Source organism: Carassius carassius, chromosome 10 (genome assembly GCF_963082965.1).
Source record: "Carassius carassius chromosome 10, fCarCar2.1, whole genome shotgun sequence".
NCBI lineage: Eukaryota > Metazoa > Chordata > Actinopteri > Cypriniformes > Cyprinidae > Carassius > Carassius carassius.
This window is the reverse complement of record NC_081764.1, coordinates 19,955,641-19,979,977: the sequence shown is the minus strand read 5'-3', so window position 1 is coordinate 19,979,977 and position 24,337 is coordinate 19,955,641. Positions and strand designations below refer to the sequence as shown.

The 24,337-nt window shown below is 41.5% G+C and overlaps 1 protein-coding gene across 1 annotated transcript; it reads left to right on the top strand.

The window, feature by feature from the left end:
• The first annotated feature begins 1,018 nt into the window (after nt 1–1,018).
• LOC132152251 (uncharacterized) lies at nt 1,019–23,928 on the top strand. Its single transcript, XM_059561063.1, has 5 exons — nt 1,019–1,175; nt 1,374–1,451; nt 1,934–2,260; nt 23,094–23,219; nt 23,345–23,928. Exons 1-5 carry the CDS (start codon nt 1,019–1,021, stop codon nt 23,887–23,889), a joined length of 1,233 nt encoding a protein of 410 aa, XP_059417046.1. The 3' UTR covers nt 23,890–23,928.
• Nucleotides 23,929–24,337: the final 409 nt, after the last annotated feature.

The window sequence follows — 24,337 nt, the reverse complement described above, 5'->3', positions numbered from 1 at the left end:
TTTTCCTATTTAGTGCCCAAACTCTGGAATAACCTACCTAACATTTTCCGGGAGACAGACACACTCTGTCAGTTTAAATCTAGATTAAAGACCCACCTCTTTAACCTGGGTTACACATAACATACTAACACATTTATAATATAGAAATTCGTTAAAGGATTTTTAGGCTTTATTAATTAGGAAATCCGGAACTGGGAACACTTCCCATAACACACAATCTACTTGCTACATTGTTAGAAGAATGGCATCTACGCTAATATTAGTGTGTTTCACTCTTATTACGAGGTCACCATATCCACCAGATCCAGTCTGTATCCAGATCAGATGGTCATTGCAATCACCCGTATTCAGCCCAGATGGTGGATTAGCACCTAGAGAGGACATCTACAGCCCTGATTGTCAGCGGAGACCAGGATAACTAGATGAGCCCCAGAGACAGATCCACAGTCAAGACCTTGGGCCCTATCATACACCTGGCACAAAGCGACGCAAGGTGCAGCGCAAGTGTGTTTGCTAGTTTCAGTCCGGCGCCGCATTCTTCCATCACACTTGGTTTAACTTTGCGCACGAGCAGATCGGTTTCTCTACAAGAAGAAAAAGATGGAAAATCTTGCACTGGAGTCCGAAATAAAAAAGAGGACCATTAGGAAACTGGACCTTGAAATAAAAAAACTTGAGAGGGAGGTGAGATATGCCTTCAATGTACACTGTATGCTAACTGTAACACAAATGTATTAATCATTATTTTTCTTTCCTCCCCCAGCTACAAGAAGATGACACAGCTCAAAATAAAAATGAGGTGTATTCTCGTAAAGTCAAGTGAGCCATGACATATGAGCTCTTATTGTGAGCACACAGGACGGTGGCATCTTTCTAAGGTTTTTTTATTTTCCCAGCGATCAGTACAACAAAGTCATCATTATAAGGCACCGGCCTCTTTTGCCCACCCCCCCAGCACCAGGTGTGGCCACTAGCCTATATGAAGGCCCAAAATTGTGTGTTCCTTTCTGCTCTGACAATGGCATGCCCATTCTTGCGGGATGTGGTGGATGAAGAAGCACTTGTGCTGAGGAGAGCCTTCAGGCGAGAAAGGGTCTTCAGGGACCGGTTGGACCCACTGGCCTTCCCTGATGACCATCTATATGAAAGATACAGGTTTTCTGCAGATGGCACAGGTATCTATGCAGACTACTGGGTCCCAGGATTAAGCACCGCACTGCACGGAGCCATGCACTGAGTGTGGAGCAAATGGTTTGTGTGGCCTTGCGCTTTTTTGCTAGTGGAGCCTTCCTGTACTCAGTGGGGGATGCAGAACAGCTGAACAAGGCCACAATTTAACCGCACAATAAGGAGTGTGTGTCTGGCTATCAAAGCATTAGCAGATGTCTTCATCTCCTTCCCTGGCCACAGAAGACTCTGTGACATCAAAGAGGAGTTCTATAGGATTGCAGGTAAGAGGATCTACAAATTACAGGACAACTGTTAACACCTAGTAGGATACTCATTACTTTGTGTGACCAGTTTCCCCAATGTCATTGGTGCAGTGGACTGCACACACATAAGGATAAAAGCCCCCTCAGGTGCCCATGAGGCCGATTTTGTGAATAGGAAATCCTTTCACAGCATTAATGTTCAGGTGAACATAACTTTTTGATATGGTCCATTGACGAACACTCTGCATTGCCAGTGATGTGCATTGATTGGTGTAATATTCCTCATCTTATGATTTCAGATGGTCTGCAATGCTGACTGTGTGATCAGCAATGTTGTGGCAAAATGGCTCAGTCCATGACTCCAGAATCTTTCGGGCCTCTGAAATCTACCAGTGCCTATCACAAGGTAAGCCACACAACCCCTACTTATAACCATCATGGCTGTGTCAAGAATATCACTGTGTTTATGAGGTAGTAATGATGAGATTTTGTGTTGACAGGTGAATTCTCTGGTGTGTTGCTGGGAGACAGGGGGTATGGCTGCCAGCCTTTTCTCCTGACACCTTTCACAGACCCCCAGGAAGCACAGCAGGCCTACAACCATGCCCATGCCAGGACCAGGGCCAGAGTTGAAATGACCTTTGGCATCCTGAAGGCACGCTTTCACTGCCTTCACAAATTAAGGGTCAGCCCTGTTAGGGCATGTGATAGTACTGTGGCTTGTGCTGTCCTCCACAATGTGGCCTGCCTGAGGAAGGAGAGGGCCCCCAGAGTGCCACCAGCCATGGACTGGGACAATCCGGCAGTCTTCCCTGATGACGACAGTGGTCAGCTGCTGAGGGACCAATATGTGTTGAATTATTTTAGTTAGTATGTGTGCTTTCAATTTTGGTTAAATATGTCCTGCGGTGGCAGAGGAATTTGGGTTTTTTGGGTTCGTTTTTTTACAAATTTGGCCTCTTATGATGTTTGTGTGGTATACTGTGTGTAATACAAGGCTGCAGGGAGGCTACTGCATCCATTCATTTGTCTGTTCAGTTAATGTGTATGGATTTGTCCTGCATTTATTTTAGTCTGCAGACATGCAGGGTGTGTTATATACAGACCTTTGAATGTGTATGTATCATTTTGTATAGTATGCTTTGATTCTGTGCTTTCCATCTTGTAGAGTCACTGTGACTTCAGTTTCGAAAGGAGCTGATGGTTTAGCTGCTTTGTTTTGTCCTTATTCAATAAAGGAACATAATGTTACACGTTGTGTTTTTATATTCATATGGAATGTGTATTTGTTTATATGACAGAGTACTAGGGCCACACTGAGGAAAAAGGATAGTCATAAAAAATTTATGAGGCTGGTTCTTTCTGCAGAAAAGCTACATATTCTTTTTACAGGTTTGATACTTATGACAATGTGATACTTAATATTCTGGCACATCAGCACATCACAATTTCACGAAATGCCCCACATCTGTCATTTTAACAACTGTCCTCCTTTAAAACAACTGGTTACAATATTATGACTCGTCTTTTTTTTCCCTCTGTGGCCCTAATATTCTATCATTTTATATATAGCCTTATAGTCTATGGGAAACTGTAAATTATCTAATGATAGCAACATCATCTAAAAATCATTATTTATCCAAAATGATTGAAATTGATGATCACAAACGTTTAAATAATGACAGTGGGTCTAGTTATATGTGATAACAATGTATAGTGAGCAGTGAAATAACTATTGGTTTCCATTTGTGGTGACTGCTGACTGACATTAGGGATGAGATTAAATAGATCCTGGAATTTAGCCTGGTCTGGAGCAGGCTAGCTCCACAGAATAAATCTCCATGGTAATTTATACCATAACATATCCTCCTGCCTCCTATCCAGCTTTAGTGCAACCGGATTACGGATCAATTGAGCCAGGATCACCAAGATATCCTGGCTTAATCCCTTATCCTAGTTTTGTGCAACAGGCCCCTGTTCGTGATTTGAGTGGCTGATTGATGGAGCTGATTGATACCGGTATAAACGTCAACGAGGAGGAGAAAGAAGATCATTGACAGATCTTGTGGGCTAGCCAGCAAACAAGCGTTTTTATTTGTATTTCGTTATTTTTATTTTTTTTTGTTAGTAGTTGTCTGTTCTGTAAAATTTTGTTCCCTGGTTGGTATGTCCGTTATTATTGTGATGTCTGTTGTGAGTGAATAAATAGGTTTTGAGCGACTTTGCTATTTACTTGTTCTTGTTTATGCTATGCAGATCCCTTCTCTCTGAGCTGATATTTATTTTATGAGAGGTTGTAACATAAAGTGTGGGAACGTCTGAGATCCTGGAGTAATTTTAGATCTATTGTAAGGATAAGGTAAGTTGACGCTCCAGTTATTTAGATTGATCCAGCAGGACGTGCTTTGCGCCGGACCTTCCATCGGATTACTGTTTATTGTGTTGAGTTTGTTTCAATTTATTATTTTTGGAGGTATTCTGGGGAAGAGATTTATTTCTCTTAACTTTTAATCCTCTAAAGATTAGGAAGGTTTTAGTTATTTTTGTGGACTGGTAGATAGGTCCGGAGTGTGCTTACTTGATTCCTATTATTTTATAATGGCAATGATTGATTTGAACAACTTTATTAAGCAACCGATGGTCGAAACATTGGACAACTGTCTAAAAGAGGATTTGTTTGTTATTGCTCAGCAGTATGAGATATCCGTTTCTAGAGCATTACTTAAAAGAGTTGAAAGCTTGTTTGCTGGCTGGTCTTATTGAAAAAGGGGTGTTGACACTGTGTACCTGTTGACACTGAATCAATGCAGCAGGGTGAACCATCAGTCGCTGTTATGGGAGATCAGTCTCCTATAGCTGTAGTAGGGGCCCGTGTGACGGTACGGTTAGCTCGACTGCAATTGGAGGCCCAAGATAAGTCTCAAGCGTGAAAAAACGAATTGCAACATCAGTTGGAGAGGTATCGTATTGAGGCAGAAACTAAAATTCGGCTGCGAGAGTTAGAATTGGGAAAACAAAAGGATGCGGCATTAGAAAATCAATTGTGTGTAGACTCTAGAGTGAGAATGTCAACTCTGTAGCAGTTGCAAATGATGCCAGTAATTCTGCGCCTGTCTTCATCAGATTCTTCGTTGACAGCTTTGACAGTTGACAACTTTCAGGCTTTTTAGCGTATAGTGTAAGGGAAACAGGTCAATTTAGCTCAAAGCGAATCATTTAAGATGAAAGGGAATTTGAACAGAATCACTGTTTCACGGCTGATCACTGAGACGACCTGCGATTCACTGAACGAGCCGTTTAACATCAAATTTGCGCTGGATATTAATATTCAAAGTATAGTGAAAACACTATCAATTAGCACAGTAACAAGATCGGCAGTTTAAGACATTAACTTTTAACCACAAAACACAAGATACTTCTCTTTTCAATATGAATAAGGCTTTATTAGATAAATCTAAGACATATAAACTAATCTAGCACATAAACGCACGCACTCACACATTCACACAAGTTGCAGGAAGATCGAAAGTTAGGGAAAGAATGAGTTTAAGAGAATGGAAATGTGGAATCCCAAGTTTACAGCAATACGTTAAATTGCATAGACATGAACAACCATCAATCACTTAATTAGCTCTCGCATTGAGTTCCTCAATGAGGTTAAAATTATATTAGATACACCAGTAAAGGTCACAGTCTGGAGGTAAAGTTACTTGCGTCTCCTGTGAAAAGGGAGTCCCCTTTATTGTCATTGAAAGGGGTTTCCCGATGTCGCTGATTGGCTGGAAGTTCAGTAGTTGCTGAAGTGACGTCTTGGGAAGCCTGTGGTTGGGCGTTGGCTGAAGATGCAGAGTTGTGTGGGCTGGTTGAAGTTGAACGGGCAGTCGAGGTCCGACACGGCATTACAAAACTTAACTAAGAACACGAAACTCTCAAACGGAAAAGAAAAGAAGTAAAGTTTGACGAGACTAGGTGGTGTTTCTTCTCAGCTGCTAAGTAGCAGCAGGCGTGCAGGCCGAAGCACGCTGGAACCGCGCTCAAAGAACGCTTAAAGCATGGCTAAAAGCAAAGCTAGGAAGCAAAGCTAAAAGCTAAAAGCAGGCTTGACTAATAGCAGAAGCAAGGCTAAAACTAAAAGCAAACATGACTAATAGCATAAGCTAAGAAGCATAGCTAAAAGCTGAATTTTATGGTGTCCTGACTATTTAAACTGGCCTGTTGGCCACACCTCAAATGTTGTCTTGACCAATCAGATATTGTCTTGGCTCGGGGGTATCATAAATCATATGTTATCTTATCAAGCACATGGTCCGAATTTTCCCGCTCTTGCAGGGTCTAATTTTGGACATGATTCCTATAACAAGAATATGATACATTTGACAAATAACTGATGGTCATGACTGTTTCAAGCAAGCAGATTCAAGCACATACATATGAAACATGAATATGTATCCTTAAGCTACCAATAGTTATTAAAAAAAACATACACAATAAGGGATTATAAACATGATAGTCAAATGTGTGGGTTACATATAAATGAATATGGAGTGAAACGATGGACTGATATTAATTTATAAGTCTTTTTGAGTTCCTTTTCGTCCATATATATGTAGAAAAGACAGTCTTCTGTGCCTTTATCTGACAAAGATTTCTGTGGAGACCAGAGGTTAAAAGGCCCCCCTTAGGAATTTCAGTCTGGTTCTGCTAGGTGGTGGAAGTCAAAGGATCTTGTGTAGTACTCTCATGGGTTTACAAGTGATGTCCGGCGTTGCCTATCAATTACGAACAACAAATATGACAATCTCTTCTCCGAATTGAAATTGTCAATAATTGTTCTAGTGGTGTTAATGTTGAAAGCTGTTCTGTGAAAGCGTTGGTTGGTTGGTTATCTTGCTTGGGACATGTGGCACAGAATGTTTTATGACTTCCTGTTGCCTTACTGAGGAATTCGGCTCGTGTTTCAACCACAGTCCTAATCGACTCTTTAATTTGTCTGATTCGAGTCAGATCCGCTACAATAGCTATGGCTTTAAAATGGCCAAATGAAACCTGGTCGTTGATGCTGCAGTGTAAGCTCATGGGGAAGGCACAGGAGGTGTGCGTGTCATCACCCTTAGAGGAGAGTGTTCAGTATGATGCCGTAAAAATGCCATCTTGTGTGCACACGAGTTAGTGCCAGAACACTATCGGCAACGTTTTCTTATGACTAAAAAATCTGCTTCCCCAACATATGTTGAATTTACTCGAGAAAAGAGTGTATTATTTGACAGGTGGATTAAAGCCTGCAAGGCTACGGATTATGAATCTCTGCACAAACTTTTACTTATTGAAGAGTTTAAAAAATTCAGTTCCAGAACATACAGCTCTTTATTTGAATGAACAAAAAGTAACTACTGTGCAACAAGCAGCTATTTTGACAGATGCATATGCTTTGATGCATAAAACTACCTTCGTTAGATCTCCATCGGAATCAGGACTTGGTTCTCAAAAAAGAAAATTAAGTCTGCCATATTTTTTCTAAAGTGAAGCCTTTAGGGGAGAAGTTTAGGAAGGAGTGTAGTTATTGTCATAAAATTGGAAATTCTATCACTGAATGTTATAGTCTTAAAAAGAAACAAACATGACATGACGCAGTAGGTCAGTCTCGGGGAGTGGTGTTGCTTAAAACCGTCTTTCCTTAATCTTCTCCTGTTCCGAGTGATGAGGACTGTTTCAAACCTTTTGTGTTTGAGGGTTTTGTGTCTTTGTCAAGTCAAGTCAAGTCACCTTTATTTATATAGCGCTTTAAACAAAATACATTGCGTCAAAGCAACTGAACAACATTCATTAGATAAACAGTGTGTTTATTTATTTGCAATCAAGTCAACGATATCGTTGTAGATGAAGTGACCCCAACTAAGCAAGCCAGAGGTGACAGCGGCAAGGAACCGAAACTCTATCGGTGACAGAATGGAGAAAAAACCTTGGGAGAAACCAGGCTCAGTTGGTGGGCCAGTTCTCCTCTGACCAGACGAAACCAGTAGTTCAATTCCAGGCTGCAGCAAAGTCAAATTGTGCAGAAGAATCATCTGTTTCCTGTGGTCTTTTTCCTGGTGGTCCTCTGAGACCAGGTCTTTACAGGGGATCTGTATCTGGGGCTCTAGTTGTCCTGGTCTCCGCTGTCTTTCAGGGCAGTAGAGGTCCTTTCTAGGTGCTGATCCACCATCTGGTCTGGATACGTACTGGATCCTGGTGATTGCAGTGACCCTCTGATCTGGATACAGACCAGATCGGTGGCTACGGTGACCTCGGAATAAGAGAGAAACAGACAAATATTAACGTAGATGCCATTCTTCTAATGATGTAGCAAGTACATAGGGTGTTATGGGAAGTGTTTCCGGTTCCGGTTTACCTAATTAATGCAGCCTAAAAATCCTTTAACGGATTTGGATATTAAAAGCATATTAGTATGTTATGTGTAAGCCAGGTTAAAGAGATTGGTCTTTAATCTAGATTTAAACTGCAAGAGTGTGTCTGCTTATTCCAGAGTTTAGGTGCCAAATAGGAAAAGGATCTGCCGCCCACAGTTGATTTTGATATTCTAGTTATTATCAAATTGCCTGAGTTTTGAGAACGTAGCGGACGTAGAGGATTATAATGTAAAAGGAGCTCATTCAATTACTGAGGTGCTAAACCATTCAGGGCTTTATAAGTACTAAGCAATATATTAAAATCTATACAATGTTTGATAGGGAGCCAGTGCAGTGTTGACAGGACCGGGCTAATATGGTCATACTTCCTGGTTCTAGTAAGAACTCTTGCTGCTGCATTTTGGACTAGCTGTAGTTTGTTTACTAAGCGTGCAGAACAACCACCCTATAAAGCATTACAATAATCTAACCTTGAGGTCATAAATGCATGGATTAACATTTCTGCATTTGACATTGAGAGCATAGGCCGTAATTTAGATATATTTTTGAGATGGAAAAATGCAGTTTTACAAATGCTATAAACGTGGCTTTCTAAGGAAAGATTGCGATCAAATAGCACACCTAGGTTCCTAACTGATGACGAAGAATTGACAGAGCAACCATCAAGTCTTAGACAGTGTTCTAGGTTATTACAAGCAGAGTTTTTAGGTCCTATAATTAACACCTCTGTTTTTTCAGAATTTAGCAGTAAGAAATTACTCGTCATTCAGTTTTTTATATCGACTATGCATTCCATTAGTTTTTCAAATTCGTGTGTTTCACCGGGCCGCGAAGAAATATAGAGCTGAGTATCATCAGCATAACAGTGAAAGCTAACACCATGTTTCCTGATGATATCTCCCAAGGGTAACATATAAAGCGTGAAGAGTAGCGGCCCTAGTACTGAGCCTTGAGGTACTCCATACTGCACTTGTGATCGATATGATACATCTTCATTCACTGCTATGAACTGATGGCGGTCATATAAGTACGATTTAAACCATGCTAATGCACTTCCATTGATGCCAACAAAGTGTTCAAGTGTATGCAGAAGAATGTTGTGGTCAATTGTGTCAAACGCAGCACTAAGATCCAATAAAACTAATAGAGAGATACACCCACGATCAGATGATAAGAGCAGATCATTTGTAACTCTAAGGAGAGCAGTCTCAGTACTATGATACGGTCTAAATCCTGACTGGAAATCCTTACATATACCATTTTTCTCTAAGAAGGAATATAATTGTGAGGATACCACCTTTTCTAGTATCTTGGACAGAAAAGGGAGATTCGAGATTGGTCTATAATTAACTAGTTCTTTGGGGTCAAGTTGTGGTTTTTTGATGAGAGGCTTAATAACAGCCAGTTTGAAGGTTTTGGGGACATATCCTAATGACAATGAGGAATTAATTATAGTCAGAAGAGGATCTATGACTTCTGGAAGTACCTCTTTTAGGAGCTTAGATGGTATAGGGTCTAACAAACATGTTGTTGGTTTAGATGATTTAACAAGTTTATACAATTCTTCCTCTTCTATAGTAGAGAATGAGTGGAACTGTTCCTCAGGGGGTCTATAGTGCAGTGTCTGATGTGATACTGTAGCTGACGGCTGAATGGTTGCAATTTTATCTCTAATAGTATCAATTTTAGAAGTAAAGTAGTTCATAAAGTCATTACTGCTGTGGTGTTGGGAAATGTCAACACTTGTTGAGGCTTTATTTTTTTTGTTAATTTAGCCACTGTATTGAATAAATACCTGGGGTTATGTTCGTTTTCTTCTAAAAGAGAAGAAAAGTAATCGGATCGAGCAGTTTTTAATGCTTTTCTGTAGGATAGGTTACTTTCCCGCCAAGCAATACGAAATACCTCTAGTTTTGTTTTCCTCCAGCTGCGCTCCATTTTTCGGGCTGCTCTCTTTAGGGTGCGAGTATGCTCATTATACCATGGTGTCAAACTGTTTTCCTTAACCTTCCTTAAGCATAAAGGAGCAACTGTATTTAAAGTGCTAGAAAAGAGAGAGTCCATAGTTTCTGTTACATCATCAAGTTATTCTGAGGTTTGGATATGCTAAGGAATTTGGATACATCAGGAAGATAACTTAAAAAGCAGTCTTTTTTGGTAGAAGTGATGGTTCTTCCATACTTGTAACAAGAAGTAGAATTTACAATTTTGGCTATATGAAGTTTGCACAGAACTAAATAATGATCTGAGATATCATCACTTGGCTGAATAATTTCAACACTATCAACATCAATTCCATGTGACAGTATTAAATCTAGAGTATGATTTCGACAATGAGTAGGTCCTGAAACGTGTTGTCTAACCCCAATAGAGTTCAGAATGTCTATAAATGCTGATCCCAATGCATCTTTTTCATTATCAACATGGATATTAAAATCACCAACTATTAAATCTTTATCTGCAGCCAGAACTAACTCGGATGTAAAATCACCGAACTCTTCAATGAAGTCTGTATGGTGCCCTGGTGGCCTGTATACAGTAGCCAGTACAAACATAACAGGGGATTTATCGTTAACATTTGTTTCTCTGGATAATGTTATATGAAGCACCATTACTTCAAACGAGTTATACTTGAAGCCTGCACTCTGAGAAATCCTGAAAACGTTGTTATAAAGTGAAGCAAAACCTTCCCCTTTCATGTTTATAACAGTAATCTTGGGGGGTGGACTCATTTAAAATAATGTAATCAGGTTTTAGCCAGGTTTCTGTCAAACAGAGTACATCTATATTATGATCAGTGATCATATTATTTACAAAAAGTGTTTTCGAAGATTATCTTGCTTGGGACATGTGGCACAGAATGTTTTATGACTTCCTGTTGCCTTACTGAGGAATTCGGCTCGTGTTTCAACCACAGTCCTAATCGACTCTTTAATTTGTCTGATTCGAGTCAGATCCGCTACAATAGCTATGGCTTTAAAATGGCCAAATGAAACCTGGTCGTTGATGCTGCAGTGTAAGCTCATGGGGAAGGCACAGGAGGTGTGCGTGTCATCACCCTTAGAGGAGAGTGTTCAGTATGATGCCGTAAAAATGCCATCTTGTGTGCACACGAGTTAGTGCCAGAACACTATCGGCAACGTTTTCTTATGACTAAAAAATCTGCTTCCCCAACATATGTTGAATTTACTCGAGAAAAGAGTGTATTATTTGACAGGTGGATTAAAGCCTGCAAGGCTACGGATTATGAATCTCTGCACAAACTTTTACTTATTGAAGAGTTTAAAAAATTCAGTTCCAGAACATACAGCTCTTTATTTGAATGAACAAAAAGTAACTACTGTGCAACAAGCAGCTATTTTGACAGATGCATATGCTTTGATGCATAAAACTACCTTCGTTAGATCTCCATCGGAATCAGGACAAGATGTCAGGTGCTCTGGCTCCCGGTAAACATTTGACTATGGTGGCTGGTGTCTCTATTTTCACGTTCCGTACAATAGAATCACCAATTACTAGAGCACTTTCATCAGGTTTCTCAGTGGGTGCATCACTGAGTGGGGAGAACCTGTTTAATGTTTTGATCGGAACAGAAGAGCAGTGTTTTGACCCACGACTACGCTGCCTCACCGTCACCCAGTTGCCCTGCTGCAGGGGCTCTGTTGCCGGAACCGAACAATGTACAGGAATCCCTGAGCTAGACACATCCAAAGCCGTATCTAGAGCCCTAACATTCTTACTGTCCTCAATTAAAGTTTGGATGCGTGTCTCTAATTCTGAAATCTTCTCTGTCAGCCTAACTATTTCCCTGCATTTATCACATGTGAATCCCTCATCTGCGACAGAGATAGATAAACTGTACATGTGGCAAGAGGTGTGTAAGGGAAATAGGTCAATTTAGCTCAAAGGGAATCATTTAAGAATTTAAAGGGAATTTGAACAGAATCACTGTTTCACGGCTGATCACTGAGATGCCCTGCGATTCACTGAACGAGCCGTTTAACATCAAATCTGCGCTGGATATTAATATCCAAAGTATAGTGAAAACACTATCACTTAGCACAGTAACAAGATCGGCAGTTTAAGACATTAACTTGTAAGCACAAAACACAAGATACTTCTCTTTTCAATATGAATAAGGCTTTATTAGATAAATCTAAGACATATAAACTAATCTAACACATGAACGCACGCACTCACACATTCACACAAGTTGCAGGAATATCGAAAGGTAGGGAAAGAATGAGTTTTAAGAGAATGGAAATTTGGAATCCAGCAAAGTTTACAGCAATACGTTAAATTGCATAGACATGAACAACCATCAATCACTTAATTAGCCCTTGCATTGAGTTCCTCAATGAGGTTAAAATTATATTAGATACACCAGTAAAGGTCACAGTCTGGAGGTAAAGTTACTTGCGTCTCCTGTGAAAAGGGAGTCCCCTTTGTTGTCATTGAAAGGGGTTTCCCGATGTCACTGATTGGCTGGAAGTTCAGTAGTTGCTGAAGTGACATCTTGGGAAGCCCATGGTTGGGCGTTGGCTGTAGACGCAGAGTTGTGTGGCTGGTTGAAGTTGAAACGGGCACTCGAGGTCAGACGTCGGAGACTCGATGTTAAAAAAACTTAACTCAGAACACGAAACTCTCAAACGGAAAAGTAAAGTTTGGCGAGACTAGGTGGTGTTTCTTCTCATCGTGGCTAAGTAGCAGCAGGCGTGCAGGCCGAAGCACGCTGGAACCGCGCTCAAAGAACGCTAGGAAGCTAAAGCTAGGAAGCAAAGCTACAAGCTAAAAGCTAAAAGCAGGCATGACTAATAGCAGAAGATTAACAAAAGCTAAAACTAAAAAGCATACATGACTAATAACAGAGCAAAGCTAGAAGCTAAAAGCAGAATTTTATGGTGTGTCCTGATTATTTAAACTGGCCTGTTGGCCACACCTCAAATGTTGTCTTGACCAATCACACATTGTCTTGGCTTGAGGGTATCATAAATCATATGTTATCTTATCAAGCACATGGTCCGAATTTTCCCGCTCTTGCAGGCTCTAATTTTGGACATGATTCCTATAACAAGAATATGATACATTTGACAAATAACTGATGGTCATGACTGTTTCAAGCAAACAGATTCGAACACGTACACACTAAACACGAATATGTATCTTTAAGCTATCCAATAGTTATTAAAAGACATACACAATAAGTGATTATAACATGATAGTCAAATGTGTGGGTTACACATAAATGAATATGGAGTGAAGCGATGGACTGTTATTCATTTATAAGTCTTTTTGAGTTCATCTTGGTCCATATATATGAAGAAAAGACCGTTTCTGTGTCATTATCTTTTGACAAAGATTTCTGTGGAGACCAGAGGTTCAAAGCCCCCCCCCTCCCCCCACCTTAGGAATTTCAGTCTGGTTCTGCTAGGTGGGGGAAGTGTTTAAGGATATTGTGTATAACTCTCATGGGTTTACATGTGATGTCCGACGTTGCATCTCAGTTGCCCCAAATTTGACAATCTCTTCTCCGAATTGAAATTGTCAATTATTGTTCTAGTGGTGTTCATGTTGAAAGCTGTTCTGTGAAAGCGTTGGTTGGTTGGTTATCTTGCTTGGGACTTGTGGCACAGAATGTTTTATGACTTCCTGTTGCCTTACTGAGGAATTCAGCTCGTGTTTCAACCACAGTCCTAATCGACTCAGTTACACGGAGCTCAGTCTTTGACTGGAAAGGTTGAAGATCAGCACATGGTGAAATTATTGCGTGATACAGGGGGATCGCAGTCCTTTGTGTTAACAGATGTGTTACCTTTCTGCCCAGAGACTGCATGTGAAACGAGTACTATTGTACAAGGAATTGAAATGGGTTTTGTGCCCGTTCCTCTACATCGAGTATGGCTTACATCTGACTTGGTGTCAGGGTTCTTCAGTGTGGCAGTTCATTCTTATCCTGTAAAGGGCGTTCAGTTTACTATGGGAAATGATAGTGCTGGTTGTAAGGTTATGCCAGTGTTACATGTTACTACTATACCCCAGGTTAAAATGTACCCTGATCAAATTCCCTGATGTGTTTTCAGCCAGTGCAGTGTCAACAAGAGCGCAGGTGAAGGCAGCATGAAGTTAATTTGTGTGATACCTTGCTGGCTGAGGTTTCTGAAGATGATAAGTTGCTTAATGAACAAATAGGAGAATCTGAGTTAAATCTTAAGTGGGGCTGTGCCAGAAATGGCTGCATTTTTGCCTGTTTCTCGTGAGTTACTTATTGAAGATCAAAATAATGATCATACCCTTGAGAGATGTCTTTGCTGGATCGCAATCAGATAAGCACCAATATTATTGGGACAAGGACATTTTAATGCATAAATGTAATGCACGCTCATTCATTGATGAAGATAATGAGTGGGGTTCTGTGAACCAAATTGTTGTTCCTTTTAAATTTCGACAGCATGTTTTGGCTGTGGCACATGATCACCCCTGGTAGGGACATCTCGGTGTGACATATGATCGTATTCTTCAGCACTTTTTTTCTGGCCCAGTTTAGAAACTGAAGTTTCTCTATTGTAAAACTTGTCATACATGTCAGATGGTTGGTAAGCCTAACTAAGTGATTTCGCCAACTCCGCTTTACCCAATTCCAGCAGTTGGTGAACCTTTCGAAAGAGTTCTTGTGGATTGTGTAGGTCCACTTCCAAGTACTAAAACAGGGTACCCGTATCTTTTGACAATGTGTGTAGCAACACGATTCCCTGAGGCAGTTCCGTAAAATCACGGCAGCTACTTCAGACTGATCAAGGCTCTAATTTTCTGTCAAGGATATTTCGAAAAACTTTGAATGCCTTGGGTATTTCGCAAGTATCTAGTATGTTCCACCTGGAATCTCAGGGTGCCCTAGAACGTTGGCATCAGACTTTAAAGTCTTTGCCTAAATTGTCTCGAAACTGAAAATGATTGGGATGATGTTGTCCTGCTGGTGCTGTTTGCTGTTCGCGAGGGGAGACAGGAGTCCCTTGGATTCAGCCCAGCTGAATTGGTTTTTAGCCACAATGTGCGGGGACCTTTTAAAGGTTTTAAAAGATCAATTCCTTTTGGTAGAGCAAGCGACAAAAATCAATGTTCTTGATTTTGTTATTTACATTTACATTTATTCATTTAGCAGACGCTTACAGACCAAAGCGACTTACAAATGAGGACAGTGACAGCAATCAAAAACAACAAAAAGAGCAATGATATATAAGTGCTATAACACGTCTCGGTTAGGTTAACACAGTACACGTAACATGGGCTTTTAAATAGTATAATAAATAAAAATAAAATGGATAGAATAAAAAAAAGAATAGAGCAAGCTAGTGTTATGCGATGTTGTGAGCGGTTACATAATGCTTGTGCTGCTGCAAAACATGCACTTGGTCATTCCCAAGAGAAAATGAAGCGGCAATATAAGTGTGCAGTTGTGCGGAATTTTGTGCCGGGGGGGGGGGAGGTTTGGGTACTGTTGCCCTTGCCGGGTGCTGCTTTTGCTGCACATTTTTCTTTGACAGCTTTATGCAGTCCTAAAAAACCTTTTTGCTGGTCTGATGTGTGTCAATATTCCTTCATGTGTGCGAAGTCGCTTCTTTGCAGTGCTCCAGTCCTGTCAACTCCTGACCTGTCCCGACCATTCACGTTGGAGGTGGATGCAAGTGCAACAAGAGCAGGAGCTCCTAGTGAAAGTGAAAGTCGTGACATTTGCCAAGTATGTTTACCCATACTCGGAGTTGGTGCTCTGCATTTAACCCATCCAAGTGCACACACACAGCAGTGAGAAGTGAACACACACCCGGAGCAGTGGGCAGCTATAGATCCAGCGCAACTGGGGGTTCAGTGCCTTGCTCAAGGGCACTTCAGCCATGGGTATTGGGGGTGGAAGAGAGCACTGTTCATTAACTCCCTCCCACCTACAACCCCTAGCAGCACTGAGACTCGAACCAGCGAGCTTCTGGTAACTAGTCCGGCTCTCTAACCATTAGGCCACAGCTGCCCCAATTGTTTTGTATTGTATTGTTGCAGATGCTCTTAATGTAGCCCATGTATGTTGTAATTGCTTGTTTGGCTTCTCGTGTACACTCAACTCAACTCAACTCAACTCAACACAAGTAAAAAACAAACAAACAAACAAGCATTTTTATTTGTATTTAGTTTTTTTTTTCTTATTAGTAGTTTGTTCTGTTCAATTTCGTTCCCTGGTTGGTATGTCTGTTATTATTGTGATGTCTGGTGTGAGTGAATAGATAGGTTTTAAGCGACTTTGCTATTTACTCATTCTTGTTTATGCTACGTAGATTTCTTCTCTCGGGGCTGATTTTTTTATGAGGTCGTAACACATATATAGAGCACATCTATTATGTTCAACTGAATCTCTACTGTACATGCTTCAAATGCAACAAACAAACTCAGAACTGGTTATTGTAGAAGTTCAAACATTACTCGCAAGAACAAACCTTTTTAAAGATTTTAAACGCATAACTGCATGATGTATTATTCTGTTATATACATTATTCTAACACACACACACACACACACACACGTACTCAGATCTTGTTTTTAACAACAGCAGATATGTGGGGCATAACATTGTCCTGATGGCCTGGTAAATGAGAAAGCCTCTGAACTCCTCCACCAGCTGTTCCTCAGCCAAGGCCGCTATCCATGGCTCACTCCAGTTCACCAGCCACACTGGCAAGTCAGCTGGAAGTTCCGGAGCCCAGTCAGCCGAACATTAATATGGCAAGCCCATTGATCATTAATATGGCAAGCCCACTAAACATTAATATGACATGCCCATCAAATGTTAATGTGGCCCAAGAATCGGTTCCAGTTCCAAAACTCACTCCAGTGTCAGCTCCTCGAAAGTGCTTTGACCCCCAGTAAAGCCCAGGGAGGGATCTTAATCCCTAGTTCTGCCCAGGAAGGTCCCCAGATCTTTAAGTATGCCCAGTGTGGACTCCAGCCTCAGAGATTGCCCCAGTGTGGGCCCCAGCCCCAAAGCTCACTCCAGTGTCAGCTCCAGCTCCAGAGCGCCCATCCAAGTTTTTCCTAAGAAATTAATTTGGGTCCGCCATGGCCTCCCGAGTCCCCTGATCTGCCATGACTTCCCGAGACCCCTGATCTGCCATGGCCTCCCGAGTCTCCAAATCTGCCATGGCAACTCGAACTGCCTGCTCTGCCATGGATTCCTTATCCGCCCTGGTGGCTCTTCTTGTCTTCGCCCTGTCCTAGTTCTGCACCAGCCTCCAGGATTTAGATTATGTCAAGGCATTGAAAAGGTCACTAGGTCTGTTTTTCCTCAAGTTATTCCAACTTGCATAAAGATGTCATACTCAAACTGCTCGCGAGAGCTATCGCTCACTCAGGAACTATCAGACAGCGAATCTATCTCCATAGGAAGCGTTAAAATCAGGATTTGGCAGGATTCCCACAGAGTATCTCAACAGATTTCAGTTATGAATTTAAACGAATTCGCCGTGTTGTTTTTTCAAGCAACAGACTGAATTGATATGAGCGAGAACTTGATATAGATACTTCGCACGCGATTCTTCGTCAAAGTGTACTACTACGACCGAATCACAACTTTACACGAGATCTGCTCCCCGCTGGAACAAGCTATATATTCAACAAATCAAGCATCCACAAACAACTGGCAATTCACCTTTAATTCATCTCTGGATGTCTTCACAAAGCTAAGCAAAGTTCTTTCATTTTATTGCCTACTGCTATTTTGCCAAACATGCTCGGACATTGCTATTGTACAAGCTAATTGTTCAGTTAAGTTGCGAGGCAAGCTATCATATTACCATACCGGTAACACTACCAGTTAAATATACCCACTAGAAGAATCAGAATCAGAATCAGAAAGAGCTTTATTGCCAAGTATGCTTGCGCATACAAGGAATTTGTTTTAGTGACATAAGCTTCCAGTAAACAGAGACAACAACACACAGACAAAAAAAAAAAAAAAAAAAAAAAAATTACAGGAGAATTACAAATTGGCAAATAAATAAGTGTATAAACAATTGTGCTATAGATGATAATGGAATAGGATTGAGTGAGATGCAGGAATGTTCTAGGATGGAGGGGTAACAAATAAATATAAGGATATTGCACATTTTTGCATAAGCATAAGTTTAAGTGGGAAACATTTAACTGTTCATGAGGTAGATTGCCTGGGGGAAGAAACTATTCTTGTGCCTTGCTGTTCTTGTATTTGCGGCTCTGAGGCGCCGGCCAGATGGCAAAAGTTCAAAGATGGGGTGACTTGGATGTGAGGGATCCAGAGTGATTTTCTGAGTCCTTTTCCTCACTCTGGATGTGTACAGTTCTTGGAGGGTGGGCAGGGGAGCACCAATAATCCTTTCAGCAGTCCGAACAGTTCTCTGTAGTCTTCTGATATCTGATTTTGTAGCTGAACCAAACCAGACAGTAATTGAAGTACACAGGACTGACTCAATGACGGCTGAGTAGAACTGTTTCAGCAGCTCCTGTGGCAGGTTAAACTTCCTCAGCTGGCGAAGGAAGTACAACCTTTGTTGGGCTTTTTTCACAATGGAGCCAATGTGATTGTCCCACTTCAGGTCCTGAGAGATGGTGGTTCCCAGGAATCTGAATGACTCCACTGCAGCCACAGTGCTGTTCATGATGGTGAGTGGGGAAAGTGCAGGGGGGTTTCTCCTAAAGTCCACAGTCATCTCCACTGTTTTGAGCGTGTTCAGCTCCAGGTTGTTAAGACTGCACCAGACAGCCAGCTGCTCAACCTCCTGTCTGTAAGCAGACTCGTCACCGTCCTGGTTGAGGCCGATGACTGTAGTGTCGTCTGCAAACTTCAGGAGCTTGACAGAGGGGTCTTTAGAGGTGCAGTCGTTGGTGTACAGGGAGAAGAGCAGAGGGGAGAGAACACATCCCTGAGGGGCACCAGTGTTGGTGGAGCAGCTGTTTGACATGAATTTCCCCAGTCTCACTAACTGTTGCCTATCTGTCAGAAAGCTGGTGATCCACTGACAGATAGAGCTAGGAACAGAGAGCTGGGTCAGTTTGGTCTGGAGGGTTGTTGGGATGATGGTGTTGAAAGCCGAACTAAAGTCCACAAACAGGATCCTCACATAAGTCCCTGTTTTGTCCAGATGTTGCAGGATGAAGTGCAATGCCATGTTGATTGCATCATCCACGGACCTGTTTGCTCGGTACGCAAACTGCAGGGGGTCCAGTAAGGGTCCAGTGATGTCCTTCAGATAAGCCAGAACCAGTTTTTCAAACGACTTCATGACGACAGACGTTAGAGCCACAGGTCTGTAGTCGTTAAGTCCTGTTATCTTGGGTTTCTTTGGAATGGGGATTATGGTGGAGCGTTTGAAGCAGGAAGGCACTTCACACAACTCCAGAGATCTGTTGAAGATCTGTGAAAAGATGGGGGCCAGCTGGTCAGCACAGATTTTCAGGCAGGCTGGTGTAACGCCATCTGGGCCTGGTGCTTTTCTTCTTTTGTTTTTCTTGAAGACCTGGCGCACATCATCTACACAGATTTGAAGAGCAGGAGGTATGGAGAGGGGGATTGCAGGAGGTGTTAATGGTTGTGTAGGGAGATGGTCAGAGTGGGTGTTGGGGGTTTCAAATCTACAATAAAACTCATTCAGGTCGTTAGCAAGTCGTTGATTAGCCTCAGTGCAAGGGGATGGTGTCTTGTAGTTTGTGATGGCTCTCAGTCCTCTCCAAACTGAAGTAGAGTCGTTGGAAGTAAACTGGTCTTCCAACTTTTTAGCGTAGGTCTTTTTAGCCGCTCTAATCTCTTTGTTCAGTGTGTTCCTGGCCTGATTGTACAAGACCCTGTCCCCATTTCTGTAGGCATCCTCTTTGGCCTGACGAAGGTGTCTGAGTTTTACTGTAAACCATGGCTTATCATTGTTGAATGTTAAATAAGTCCTGGTAGGAATGCATATATCCTCACAGAAACTAATATAGGATGTTACAGTCTCTGTGAGTTCGTCCAGATCGGTGGTAGCAGCTTCAAAAACGCTCCAGTCTGTGATGTCAAAACAAGATTGTAAATCCTGCTCTGTTTCGCTGGTCCATCTCTTCACAGTCTTTACTACGGCTTTAGCAGATTTAAGTTTCTGCTTGTAGGTCGGTATAAGATGAACCAGACAGTGATCAGAACGTCCCAAAGCTGCTCGTGGAACAGAGTGATATGCATCCTTTATTGTGGTGTAACAGTGATCCAGTATATTACTGTCTCTGGTGGGACAGGTAACATGCTGTCTGTATTTTGGCAGTTCACGGGAGAGATTGGCTTTATTAAAGTCCCCAAGAATGATTAAAACAGAGTCCGGGTGTTGTTGTTCTGTGTCTGTGATCTGATCAGCGAGTTTCTGTAAAGCTGAGCTCACATGCGCTTGAGGAGGGATGTAAACACTAACCAGAATGAACGAGTGAAACTCCCGCGGCGAATAGAACGGCTTGCAGTTGACAAACTGCATTTCTAGATCAGGACAGCACATCTAGGGGTGTAGCACTATACCGGTATTGATGATAATCGTGATATTTAAATCATGAAATATCGACATCGTGTTAGTTTAGAGTGTGACAATATACTGATATTGGAAACAACCACAATGTTTAAAATGAATAGGACTCGTATGATAACATGACGTGTAAATACTCCAGCGCAGTACCTGGTTAACCTCTCTGGTGGCAGTATTGCACCCGCTGACACCTATCAAACAAGAAGAAGACGCAGCACGCGCCCGTCCCGAGTGGTTATTCTGAGAAGAAGCGAGAGGTCTCGGCATGTCGTCTGAGCCGCGAGAGAGTGAAACGATCTGTCCACACCCGAAGAAAGTAAGCTCGCCAGTATGGGAGTTTTTTGGCTTTAATGAAAACAGCATCTTAGACAGCCCAATCTGCAGAATTTGTCGGGCTACGGTCGGTGCGAAAGGGGGGCAACACCACCAACCTTTTTACCCATCTCCGTGTCCATCACCCTGCGGATTACGCCATTTTACAGAGAGTAAGTTGTGATTATTTTACTAGTCATGGAATGAGAAATGTGACATTAACCTGTTAACAGCGGATTTCTGTGTTCATATTTAAGGGTCATCGTTTATTAAGTAATGTTACCTCGTTTTCTTTACTCGTCTTATTTGTGTGTCTGTGTGTGTGTTGTATTTGCACGTGATTATTTTTTGTATGTATCATAAGTAAGGGATAATGTATAGCGAGGCGGTTGTTATAGCGAATACAACCCCGACAGGCTGCATCTTGAGCTGCCTGAAGGGGTTGTATTCACTATAATTAACGTTACCGCCGCGCTATACATTATCCCGCTTATTACATGGCTACCTAGCAATTAAATCATTACTTTGACAGAAATTACTGATTTAAAAAGGAGTTTATTGATTTAAAAATGATTGTATTGCTTTCGCTAAACAGAACCGAATCCATAGCAACGCTCTGTTTTTCATGGCAATGGTCTGTTATCAATAAAAAACAGGCCGCATTCTACAATTCTACAATTCTACAATTCAACCAAGCCATGTAATAAAAGATTTTAAAGTATGGGTAACGCTGTGCAATTTAACAGGTTAAAATATCAGTGTTGATGTTAATATTATTTCATACTATTGAACCTGACAGTTTTACTCTCTTGTTATTTCATAGGGAGCTCCAAAAAAGCCACAGAAAGCCAGAGACATAGTTTCAGGCCAGCTGACGATTTTTGAGTCTGTTGAAAAAAAAAAAAAAACGCAGACATGGCCATCACTAAGTCACTAGCCTACTTTATTGCGAAGGACATGATGCCCTTTAGAATGGTAGAGAGGCCAGGATTTAATGCTCTGATGAAAACAGTTGCTCCAAAATACAAACTCCCAAGAAGACAAGACTTTTCTGAAAAAGAAATCCCTAACATGTACATAAAATTAAAAGATGACATTGCCAACTCTTTGGCTGAAGCAAACCAATTTGCATTTACAACTGATCTCTGGACCAGTAATACTGGACACCCCTATCTGAGCTTAACAGTTCATTTTATCACACCAGCATGGGAAATGAAAGCTTCATGTCTAGAGACTGCATTTTTACCTGATGACCACACCAGTGTAAACATTAAAGAGACTTTCGAAATCCTAATTCAAGAGTGGGGAATTCAGCAGTCAGCAGTGGTGTGTGTAACCACTGACAATGGCACAAATATGAAGTCTGCATTTAAATCCCTCCTCCCATCAAACTGGCTCAGCTGCTTTGGACATAATTTAAATCTTGCACTTGGAAAGGCCCTGAAGATTGACCAAGTGGATGCTGCAGTGAGGGCTTGCAGGAGTGTCGTCCAAGGATTTAACCACTCATGGAAGAGAAGGAGAGAGCTGGCGAAAAAGCAAGCAGAACTTAATCTTCCTCAACATACCTTGATACAAGATGTTGTCACCAGATGGGGGTCTACATATGACATGGGGAAGTCGTGGCCTAATGGTTAGAGAGTCGGACTCCCAATCGAAAGGTTGTGAGTTCGAGTCCCGGGCCGGCAGGAATTGTGGGTGGGGGGAGTGCATGTACAGTTCTCTCTCCACCTTCAATAACATGACTTAGGTGCCCTTGAGCAAGGCATCGAACCCCCAACTGCTCCCCGGGCGCCGCAGCATAAATGGCTGCCCACTGCTCCGGGTGTGTGCTCACAGTGTGTGTGTGTGTGTTCACAGCTCTGTGTGTGTGCACTTTGGATGGGTTAAATGCAGAGCACAAATTCCGAGTATGGGTCACCATACTTGGCTGAATGTCACTTCACATGATTTCTAGGTATGTATGAATTTCTTGTGCATGGCAATACCCTGTTCAGTTAATTATTCTGTCAGTGTCAACTCAGCATAAGCTTAAAAGGCACAGGGTGCATGAAAACAAAACAAATGTGAATGAAAACAACATATAAAGAAATGCATTCCTTTTACTAACTCACTTGTAGTAACAGTTTGTTAGTACTTTTCTCACTCACAGACACACGTGCGCACACATACATCTGCTGGATGCTTCTCAGCAAGCCTGTTGTGTAGATTAGGAATTTGTTTATAACTTAATATAATATAATTTTTGCAGATTTGTTGAACAACATGCTGCGGTGACAGCAACTCTCATGGCTGACAGAAATACCAGGCATCTTGTGCTAAGAGGGTCATACATCTCTACACTTGAGGACACATGTAGGGTGCTGAAGCCACTCAAAACCTTTTTCGAGTCCTTCAGCATCTGACTGAATCCATCCTGGCAGAAAAGGATGATGACAGCAGCCTGGTGAGGAGCATGAAACATGCTATCTGCAAGAACTTAAAAGAGCGGTATGAGGATTCTGATATGGCTAATGGTGAGTAGGCCGGTGCCACACATTTCTCCAACCTCACCTTATTCTTATATCATTTTTACTCATCGTGAATGATTGTGTTTTATGAGCTCCTTTAATAATTCATATTCTCTTTGGTTATTTTATAGTGATTAACATGGCCTGTGTACTTGACCCCCGCTTCAAGTTGAACTTCGTGGAAGAGGCAGATTCAATCAAAGGACAGCTAGAGCAACAGGTCACGCAGGAGTCTTCTGCAAATGAAGGTAGCACTTCTACTCTCTCACAGGAGTCTTCTGCCAGAGGAGAATGTGAAGATGAGGGGACCAGTGTCTCTGTCCCTGAGGCCCCAAAAGGCTTGGCTGGTAATCTCAAAATAATACCAAAGAAAAAACAGGAGAAAAACCAATCAGCAGACATGGTGAAATCTACACTAGCATTTCAAGAAGTTTCTGTTTACACATCCTTGCCCACTATTGCTGTCGATAAAGACCCACTTCAGTGGTGGAAGGATAATGAGGAGGAGTTTCCAAGGTTGGCAAAACTGGCACAGAAGATCCTTTGCATTCCCGCCACCAGTGTTGCATCAGAAAGACTTTTCAGTTCTTCAGGAAACATTCAGACAGTGTTTCGCTCCAGTTTGAAACCAGACAAACGTAATATGCTTGTCTTCCTTCACACAAATTTGCCATAGATTGTGAATGCAATAAGTAAAAATACATGTGCATTGTTTATCAGTTAAATTAGTTTAATGGCTGAGAAGGCAATAAGTTAAAATACATGTGCCTTGTTCATCAATTAAATGAGTTTAATGGCTGAGAAGACAATAAGTAAAAATACATGTGCCTTGTTGATCAGTTAAATGAGTTTAATGGCTGAGAAGGCAAAAAGGTAAAATACATGTGCCTTGTTGATCAGTTAAATGAGTTTAATGGCTGAGAAGACAATAAGTTAAAGTACATGTGCCTTGTTTATCAGTACTCCTAATGCTTGTTGGGTAAAAAGAGAAAATAAGTAAAAATGAGTTTAATGCCTGAGAAGGCAATAAGTTAAAATACATGTGCCTTGTTGATCAGTATTCCTTGTGTATGTTGAGTAAAAAAGAAATAAATTAAGAACAAATTAATTTGCTGTTTCACTCT